The sequence below is a fragment of the Microtus ochrogaster genome, chromosome 2, assembly GCF_000317375.1.
Source record: "Microtus ochrogaster isolate Prairie Vole_2 chromosome 2, MicOch1.0, whole genome shotgun sequence".
NCBI lineage: Eukaryota > Metazoa > Chordata > Mammalia > Rodentia > Cricetidae > Microtus > Microtus ochrogaster.
The window spans coordinates 42,523,819-42,534,524 of record NC_022010.1 but is presented as its reverse complement, the minus strand read 5'-3'; the positions used below and the strand labels follow the sequence as shown (position 1 = coordinate 42,534,524).

The 10,706-nt window shown below is 45.1% G+C and overlaps 1 protein-coding gene across 1 annotated transcript in view; it reads right to left on the bottom strand.

The window, feature by feature from the left end:
- Snx4 (sorting nexin 4) overlaps positions 1-9,860 on the bottom strand; it is a 61,440-nt gene extending 51,580 nt beyond the window's left edge. The window contains exon 1 of the mRNA XM_005344865.2: positions 9,693-9,860. Within this exon, the coding sequence (XP_005344922.1) occupies positions 9,693-9,830 (138 nt within the window). The 5' untranslated portion in view covers positions 9,831-9,860. The remainder of the gene's footprint in view (positions 1-9,692) is intronic.
- Between the last annotated feature and the right edge of the window lie 846 nt (positions 9,861-10,706).

The window sequence follows — 10,706 nt, the reverse complement described above, 5'->3', positions numbered from 1 at the left end:
AAAAAAAAGAAACGTCTTTAATACCACCACTCTGGAGGCAGATCTCTGTGAGTTTGAGGTCAGCCTGGTCTACAGAGTGACTACCAGGACAGCCAGAGCTACACAGATAAAGCCTGTCTCAAAAAACCAAAAAAAGAAAAAAAGAAAAGAAAATGAAAAACGAAAAAAAAAAGGAAGTTCCACAGAGCTATACTGTGAAGTAAATTATACAAATTTAAATAAGGAACAAAGTATCCCCACAAAGTTACACACAGAAAAGGGGTAAAGTAATATGGGCACTTAGGCAGAAAGCTGGATACACACCTAGAATCCCAGCTAAAGAGGCTAAGAAAAAAAACCAGCAGTGTACGGCAAGCTTGAATATCTCAACTCCCCCTCCCCCTCCCCCTCCCCTCTCTCAAAGAAGATCATATGTGAAGTTAAAAGATATATCCAAACAAACATGAAATAGGCTCAGGAGCGACTGGCCAGCACTTCTGCTAAAGCAAATCCAATCATCAATTTAATCGTAAGGAGAGCAGACAGGCGCAAACTGAGGAAAATTCCACAAACATCTTCTAACCTTTAAAAAGTAAAATGCAAGTGATTTTCCCAGACTGGAGGAAAGCAGCAGATGACACTAACTTGGACAAGCAGTGCTGCACTGGGTCTCTCTGTAAACACTACTGACAGGACTGGCCAGACGCTCACAGCTGACAGTTACAGTGTGTGCTTGACAGTGTTACTCCCGAGTCTTCTGGTTGTACTGTGGCTACCTACACAGGATACTGTCCTTGCTGGTCCTGAAATAGCCTTGGGGAAAAGATGAAGCAACAGCATGTGGCAACCTGATCTCACACAGTTTCTAGAAAACTGCATACATTAGTTTCTAGTCTGAATATGTTATGGTTTGTATATGCAATGCCCACCCCCGCTGCTGTATTAAATATTTAGTTCCCTACCTGTGGAACAACTCTGGGAGTCTGTTAAAACCTCAGGAAGAGGGGCTGGAGAGAGAGATCAATGGTTAAGAGCTTTTGTTGCCCTTTCAGAAGGCCCAGGTTTGAATTCCCAGCACCCACATGGCAGTTTACACAGTTGCAGGAGATCTGACACCCTCACACAGACACATATGCAGGCAAAACATCAATGCACATAAAATAAACAAAAAATTCAAATAAAACCTCAGGAGGAACAGCCTGTATGGAGGAATTAGGTCTCTGAAGTAGGTATCTGCCCTCTCCAACACCTCCCTCCCTGTAAGTGGACAACCTGCTTCACGTGCTGGGCACTATGATGTTCTGCCCCAAGTAGAATGAAGCTAAGGAGTCAGATACCAAGGAGCCACAATCAGTCCTCAAGTTGTTTCTGTCACAATGACACAAGTACAATTATAAATGTGAGATTTGAAAGGTTTCTGAGACCGTGTCACACTCTGTTCCAAGCTGATCTGAAACTCATGAGGAAGCCCAGGCTGGCTACAGGCTTATGCCACCATACTCTAAAACAATTATAAATGGTCATATAGAGCATAAATAAATAAATTTTGCTCCAGTTATGCCAGGAAAAACAATATACAATCTCCAAATAATTGCAGAGGATAAAACAAACAATAACACCTCTTACTTTAGTCTAACACAAAATCCTAAACAGAAACCCATGTTAGGGGGCTGGAGAGATGGCTCAGTGGTTAAGAGCACTGACTGCTCTTCCATGGGACCAGGGATCAATTCCCAGCATCCACATGGCAGGTCTATAATTCTAGTTCCAGGGGATTCAACACACTCACACAGATATACTTGCAGGCAAAACACCAATGCACATAAAAATAAAAATAAACAAAAAGAAACCCCAGATAGAAATCATAAAATATGACAGAATAAAAATAAAGACATCTAAAGAATACAAATACTTCACTCTCCCTGTGTACGGTGGTTTGGATGAGAATGGACCTATAGGCTCATATATTTGAAATATTGCGTACCTAGCTGGAGGAACTATTGGGGAAGATTCATTAGGTGTGGCCTTGATGGAGGAGGTGTGTCACTGGGGACTAGCTTTGAAGATTCAAAAGCTGATGAATTCCCAATGTCTTTCTCTTTGCCTGGTGCATGTGGGTCAAGATATAAGAGCTCAGCTATTGCTCCAGTTCCCTGCATGCCTGCCTGCTGCCATTTTCCTGCTGTCATGGACATGAACTCCAACCCTTTAGAACTGTGAGCCACCAAATTAAATGCCTTCTTTTTTATAAGTTACCTTGGTCATGGTGCTTTGTCACAGCAACTGAAAACTAAGACAATATGGTAAATAGCATAGGATATAAAAGATTAATTATGCCGGGCGGTGGTGGCGCATGCCTTTAATCCCAGCACTCGGGAGGCAGAGGCAGGCGGATCTCTGTGAGTTCGAGACCAGCCTGGTCTACAAGAGCTAGCTCCAGGACAGGCTCCAAAACCACAGAGAAACCCTCTCTCGAAAAAACAAAAACAAAAACAAACAAAAAAAAAGATTAATTATACAAGACTTAAGACGGTAAAATGACAAATGCAAAGACAAGGCAAAGAAATTAGAAGAGAACAGCACATAGCCTCAGGCCCAGCAGACAACTGATACCAAGAAAAAATACAAGTCTGTAAGAGAGACAGTGCAGGAGAACCATGATGTTCAGGGCTAGCCTGAACTATACTGTATGAGTGCAAACATGTCAAAGTACTGTGCTGCCTGGCATACTGCAAGAGCTCACTATTATCTATTACCCAACACTTGTAGGTTTAGGTTTTTCTGATGGCAATAAAAACTAACGCATGCTTACCACATAAGCATTTAAAAGTTAAGTAACCTACCACACCTGAAGTTAATCACTGTGCTTTTATTTATCCATTTGCATCCTCATAATCTCCTTTCTAGGAGCGCTACCTCTGTGACTAAAATGGTTCCTTGGGGCTGCGACTACACTCGGCAGAAATGACTGTGTTGTACTGTAACTTTACACTAGTGTTAGCAAACCCCTGAGATAATCAACTTACAGAAAGCTTTACTTTGGAAATTCTGGACCATGACTGACTGACGGCACTGTTTCTGGTCCAATAGCAAGGCTACTGGACTGTAGTGGGTGTAGCGCCTGCACTATCGGATGGTACGCGAGCTGGGAACAAGTTGGAGACTTAAAAACACACGCACACACAGACAAACAGAGAACGAGGACACGGGTCATCCTTGAAACAAGAATGCCAAGTTTATTGTGCTTCAGAGAAGCTTATACAGGGATCTTTAACGGATAGCCCCAGCTCTCGGGATCTTTCAGCGGCAGGCCTCACCAGAACCCACTCCCTGCATCAGGGTCTCCTGCTCAGAGCAGCTGCAGGCACAGATAAACAAGTTGTTCCGCTCAGTTCACACCAGCAGGCAAAAGGTCTGAGGCAGGCAAAAAAGTCAAGGGGCTAGGGGTCTGCAGAGAGTCTAGAGAGACCTCTACTGACTTGAAGGTACACACACTACATCCCACCTAATGGAAATCTCCACCACATTCCAACCGTACCATCCTCAGACCAAACCTCAACAACTGGACTTTTGACAACAACTACAGTGGTTCTGGGTTCAAAAATGGTATGCTTTGTGAGACTCAACAGTGAAAGCTATTTGGTGTTTGGTGAGAATCTGCTGCCTGGTGCGCAGACAGACCTAGTTCACTGTATTCTTTATCACACAGGAGAAGAAAGACCTCTAAAAGCCAGCTGAAGCCGGGCGGTGGTGGTGCACGCCTTTAATCTCAGCACTCAGGAGGCAGAGGCAGGTGGATCTCTGTGAGTTCGAGGCCAGCCTGGCCTACAAGAGCTAGTTCCACGACAGGCTCCAAAGGAACCCTGTCTCGAAAGACCAAAAAAAAAAAAAAAGCCAGCTGAGTGCTGGAACACCTATCTCTTGCCTCTTGCTTCCTGTCTGCCAAGCAAGCAGTGAGGAACAGCCCCCACCATAAGCTCCTAAGCTCCTACCGCCCTGATATCCTGCCCCGCACAAAGGGTCAAGTAACCATGGACTGAACCCTCTACCCTCTAAAACTGAGCTAAGACAAATCTTTCCTTCCTTAAAAGTCAAATGAATCAGGAAAAATAGAAAAACATCTCTAAAATCCCTTCTGTAAAGGCATTACTATTACTCATGAGGACTTCTAGCTTGGTCTAGGCACTTCTCAAAGGCCCTATCATAAAATCCCACCCTGGGGATTAGGCTCCAACCTATGAATTTGGGGAAGAAAGACACATCCAGCCAACAGCAACAACTGAGGAAAAATGAAGTTAGAAACTGGGCGTGGATGGCACACTCCTTTAATCCAGCACCTGGGTGATGGAGGTAGAGGGATCACGACTTCAATGCCACCTTTAACTACACGGTGAGTTTGTAGTAAACCTGGATTATGTGAAACCATCTTTAAAAAAATAAAAAAGGCTGGGCAGTGGTGCCACACACCTTTGATCCAGTACTCAGGAGACAGAGACAGGCAGATCTCTGTGAGTTCCAGGACAGACTCCAAAGCTACACAGAGAAACCCTGTCTCGAAAACAAAACAAAAAAGTTATTTTTAAAATTCTATTTATTTATTTAGAGGTAAGAGTCTTAAGCACTGCTGGCTGGTTTCAAACTCACTACATAGCCAAGAATGATCTGAACTTCTGGTTTCCTTTCTCCACACCCTGAATGACATGTACCAGCATGTCAGGCTCACAAGATGCTAAAGAGCACATCCAGGGCTTTATGCATGCTAGGCAAGCACTCCACAAATCAAGCTGTATTCCCAGCCCTTCGAAAGTATGATTTAATCATTTGTAGCTTAACTAGTATTAGTTATCATTCTGTCACTAAAACTACCTGAGGGGTCTATTTAAAGGAAGGGTTATTCTGGCCTGCAGCTTTGGAGAAGTCAGACTAATGAGCTGGCTCTTGCTTTGGGGCTGTAGCAAGGCATAATACATTAGCTGGAGTGTGAGTACTCGTGTCATAATAAGAGAGCAGGGGGGGATGGGTGAGAGACAGGGTGGCAGGGTATTGTGGTAGTCGAATGAAAAAATATCCCCATAGGCTAGCTCATGGACTTGAACACTTGGTCCCCAGCTGATGACCTGTTTGGGGAGGTTATGGAACCTTCAGGAGGTAGAGCCTTTTGGAGGAAGACCATCACTTAGGTGGACTTTGAAAGGATTTATAGCCTCGTCTTGCTTCCTGTTCTCTCTTTGCTTCCTTCCTGTATAATTTGCAGCCTGCTTCCTGCTCCTACTCCTAAGCCATACCTTCCCTGCCATAAAGAACTCTCCACACTCTGGGAGTGTAAGCCAACACAAATTCTTCCTTAAGTTGTTTTGGTCGTGGAATTTCAACATTGCAATAGAAAAATAACTAAAACAGGTGTCAATAATTCCTTCAAGGGCATAACCTCAATTACTTAATTTTATCTAGATTCCAGATTCTACTACCTCCAAACAGTGTCACATACTCAGGAACAAACTTCCTTTTGGGAGCCATCCAAAGTCCAAGCTGTACCTGTAAAATGCCTCTTCCCAGCTGGGCAATGGTGGCGCACGCCTTTAATCCCAGCACTCGGGAGGCAGAGGCAGGCGGATCTCTGTGAGTTCGAGACCAGCCTGGTCTACAGAGCTAGTTCCAGGACAGGCTCCAAAGCTACAGAGAAACCCTGTCTCGAAAAAACCAAAAAATAAAAAATAAAAAAAAAGCCTCTTCCCCCTCACCTTATCCTCATCTGCAGAGCTCCACTTAGACTGCTGCCAATCAGGGAAAGTGCTAACAAGCTTGAGAATGCCTCTAAGTACCAGCTGAGCAAACTCTCTTGGTTTTACCAGCACTCCCAGGCCTAGGGCACTTTCCTTCAAACCACCACTTATAATTCCTCAGGCAATGACGCTGAATGAAGACAAGCTCCTGTGCCAGCCTCTTAACTCACTAAGAGCTTTCACCCTGGAAAAGGAGCACTCTTACCTCCATCCTCTCCCTTCCCTTCTGCTAGGACTATAACTACTTTTCTTATCAACTGGATTCCTCTCCTGTTTCTTTCATTTTCTAAATTATTGTTATGGCTTGTCTGGGGGTTGTTTTTTGTTTGGTTTGGTTTTTGTTTGTTTGTTTGTTTGTTTTGGTTTTTCGAGAGAGGGTTTCTCTGTAGCTTTGGAGCCTGTCCTGGAAGTAGCTCTTGTAGACCAGGCTGGTCTCGAACTCACAGAGATCCCCCTGCCTCTGCCTCCTAAGTGCTGGGATTAAAGGCGTGCACCACCACCACCTGGCTTTGTTTTTTTTTAAACAGGGTCTCGATATATAGCCCTGGCTGCCTTAGAACTCACTATGAAGACCAGGCTGACCTCAAACTCATAAAGATTCACCTGTCTCTGCCTCCTGACTGCTAAGATTGACTATAGGCTTTTTATATTTTGGTTTTGTTTGTTTGTTTCAATGAATGTCCTCTTCCTTCCAAGAATACAAAAGGAAATGGGGTTAAGATTTCTTATTAGAGAATGGAAAAGGACCAGAGAATCAGATGGGAAATAAAAGATAGACACACACACACAAGCATGTACAATACACACGCATGCGCCTATACATAAATTAACATGTATACAAATTAACATAGACAAATAAATGTTAGATTCTCTAATGTGAGTTCATATTAATATATTCACAAAATAATAAAATTTTATCATCATGATCAAAATCAAAGTCCTTATGATGCAGCCAAAAGACACAAAGGCTACGTACATACAGTTCTGCAGTAAAACATTTGCCTAGCATGTGTGAGGCTCTGGGTTCAATCCCAGAACCAGAAAAGGGTGAAGGTGGGGGCATAACCACAGGTTTGGAAAACATTTTAAACTCTGGAAATATCCAGTATTCATAAAAGACACATCTGGCCCTGCTGATGGAAGTGGAAACTCAAAAGCCACTTTGGAAACAATCAAGCACTAACCGCTGGGGCTGAACATACTACTAACCTATAATCTGCAATGCCGCTGCTAAATTTAGACTAGAATCTTGGACACTCTGTACTAAGAGATATTTAAGAGGAAGCTCATGGTAATTCTTTAAAACAACAAAATTTTCATTATCCAACTATCCATAAACAGAAGAGATAAACCAATAGTGGACTACCCAGAAAAAAAAAAACAAGTACATGAAAATAAATGAGTTAAAATGCTTTTGAGATAAATCCTAAACAAAACCATACAGAAAATATTTCATTTATGAAACTTCAAAATCAGGTCTAAAGAATATACTATTTTAGGGATACTTAGAGTCACAAAGGTAGGGCAGCTCACACCTGCAACCCCGTCACTTGGGAGGATGAAGGAGGACTGCCAAAACTTCAGGGCTAACCTGAACTAGAGTGAGACCCTACCAAAATAAAGCAAAAGTGGCAAGATCAGGAGCTCCAGGCCACCCCCGAACTTAGTGAAACCTTGTCAAAACAGAAACACATATGAGAATATTCTAAATCTGAGTTGGAGAGATGGCTCAGTGATTAAGGTAGCCTTGCAGGTTCTGTTCCCAGCATCCCTACCTCCACTTCCAGAGGATCCAATGCCCTCTTCTGGCCTCCACAGGCTTTCACATGGTGCATATATGTATATGTGTGTGCGTGTGTGTGAATTTAGGCAAAACACACACAATAAGTAAAATAAATCTTAAGAGTCCATACTGTTTATATAAAGACCCACATTCAATTCCCAGTACCCATAACGGGCAGCTCCTGTAACCACAACTCCAGAAAGTCACACCCATACTCAGAAAGTCATACCCACACAGACACATAATAAAAGAAAAGCTAGGGCTGGAGAGATGGCTCAGAGGTTGAGAGCACTGCCTGCTCTTCTGGAGGTCCAGAGTTCAATTCCCAGCAACCACATGGTGGCTCACAACCATCTACAATGAAATTTGGTGCCCTCTTCTGGGGAACACTGTATAAATAATAAATAAGTCTAGGGGGAAAACAACTTTAAAATAAATAAATAAATAAATAAATAAATAAACAAATAAATGAAAAGCTAATATCAAAACTATGTATTAGCTGAGTGTGGTAGCTCATGCTTTTAATCTTTTTTTTTTTCTTCCTCGAAACAGGGTTTCTCTTTAGCTTTAGAGCCTGTCCTGGAACTAGTTCTTGTAGACCAGGCTGGCCTCGAACTCACAGAGATCCACCTGCCTCTGCCTCCCGAGTGCTGGGATTAAAGGTGTGCGCCACCACCGCCCGACAGATCATGCTTTTAATCTCGAGAGATGGATCTCTATGTATTCCAGGCCAGCTATGGCTACATGGTGAGGCCATTATGTGACATTCCTGAAAAAGGAAAAAAAATGGAAATGATGAAAAACAAAGAAAAAGATCAACGAGTGGGGGTTGGTGAGGAGAGTTAAGAACAGACAATCACTGGGGATTCTTAGGACAGTGAAAAGTTTGTGTAGCAGTATATGACGGATCATGTCACCTTACATATCCCAAACCCACAAAATGTGGGTTACCAAGAGTGAACTTTAAACTATGAACTTTGGGTGCCTATCTGGGCTCATCAAGTGTAACAGAAACCAGTGTTGATAAGAAGTCTGAATGTAGCCGGGCGGTGGTGGCGCACGCCTTTAATCCCAGCACTCGGGATTCAGAGGCAGGCGGATCTCTGTGAGTTCGAGGCCAGCCTGGTCTACAAGAGCTAGTTCCAGGACAGGAAACAAAAACTACGGAGAAACCCTGTCTCGAAAAATCCAAAAAAAAAAAAAAAGAAGTCTGAATGTGAGAAGAGAGTATATGGTATAATATTCCCGTTTTCCTTTCAACTGGATGGTGAGCTTAAACCTGTTCTAAAAATTTAACGCTTTAAACTCATAAGTACACAGAAATAGTTTAAGAGGTCAAAACCTCCAACTGCTGAGAAATTCCTCGTTAGCTTGTCTCAGAACTTGGTCATTTCTAGAAATGTATCAATCATAAAATGCACGCATTACTTTAGCACGGACACCTGTTGGGAGGTGTCAAGAAAAAAGAAGGGAGGAAGGGAGGGAGGAGAGACAGCAACAGGAGCACCAGCAGCAGTGTAGTGGACAGACCACACAGAGGGTCGAGCCTCTGGGCACCACAATGAGCTTCCCAAAAGCTTTTTTTATCACAGTCTACAAATCTGTGAAGGCCCTCTGGGATGGACGCATTCACAGACAACGATACACTCCCCATCTTTGCTCAGTTAAATAGCGCAGATTAACGAAAGGGGACTTCCAAAGCTATGACAGTCGGGGTGGGGATGAGGAGATCAAATCCGTCTCCTGGGGAAAGGCACTTATCCCAAAAACGAAATGACGACCAAGCAGAGTTCAACAAATGTTTCCCGACAGGGCACAGGCCAATACCCCCTTACAGCGCACACTCCCCGTTCACCCTGGGTGGAGCCGCCTCCCAGCGACCCCCTCGGCCCGCCGGAAACGGCAGCGAGCCTTCGAGGCCAGATCGCGGGGGACGCGCCCACTGACAAGCCGCGGGCCACGCCACCACGGGCGCGCGTGACCGCGCCCACGCGGCCCTCCCGTGCGCCGCGCCTTTGGGTCCATTTCCACTCAGCTCTGGGTCATCCTCCGGCCTCGGGGGCCGCGCCCACCAGTCCCAGTCAGGGGCAGCCCGGCCCGCTAGGCCCCGGCCCCAGGCCCGAAGCCTCTGCCTCCCCTCTCCTCACCGTGTCGACCCCTGAGCTGTCTTCCCGGGTGCCCTGGGTCTCCTCGCCTGCGGCTTCCAGCACAGCGCCATGGCCCCCCAGCGGCTCCAGGGGTGCAGGCTGCAATGGCCTCTCGGGGTCCGGAGGTGTCTGCTCCATAGCCGCAGTCGGCACCGCGAATACAGTGCGCCTGCGCCGTGCCTAGCCCGCGGCCGTCCCGCCCCCTGCCTCCTGTAGTCCCGCCCCCTGCCCACAGAAGCTCCTCCCCGGCAGCTGAGAAGGCAGAAGGCTGAAAAGAGGGAAGTAAGGGAAAGCTAAGGGGAATCCGCAGAGACACTGGTCAGCTACGAAACTGGAAATCTGGAAGAACGGGTGGAGACAGAACAAAAGAAGTGAATCAGGTCAAGTGAACTCAAAAAAAAAAAAAAAAAGCAGAAATCATAGCAGAGTTGTGGTGGCGTACACTTTCAATCCCAGCACTCAGGAGACAGAGGCAGGTGGATCTCTTGAGTTTGTCACTAGCCTGGTCTACCGAGTGAGTTCCGGGACACCCAGGGCTACACAGAGAAACCCTGTCTCGGAAAAAAAAAAAAAAAGTAGTGGGGGAGAGGAGAAATTATTAAGATTGGGGGGACCCTTCAAGTAAATTCAAAAGAAAAGAAAGGCCTTCTGACCATCACCCTTGCCGGGCATCCACAGTTCTGTTTCCCCAAGCACAGACTAGAGCAGCGTCAATGATTAACTTTCAGAGGTTGAGTAACACACTCAGCAAAGATAACGCTGAAGGGTTTGAGGGCGGTGAAGACAGACGGGCTGCGGCAGGGCGGGTGTTTAAACCTCAGACACTGACACACTGGAGACCTGATCATTTTCAACACAAGTCTCCCGTAATTTTCTGAACCTACGCCTCTGTAAGATTCACTGTGGTTGCCTCAAAAAGCTCACTGGCTGTAGCCAAAATAGAGGATCTTGAGGTCCGTCTTTCTGAACAAAAATCTCCTTCCTCTCAGTTTTTCAAGGACCCAAACGGATCTT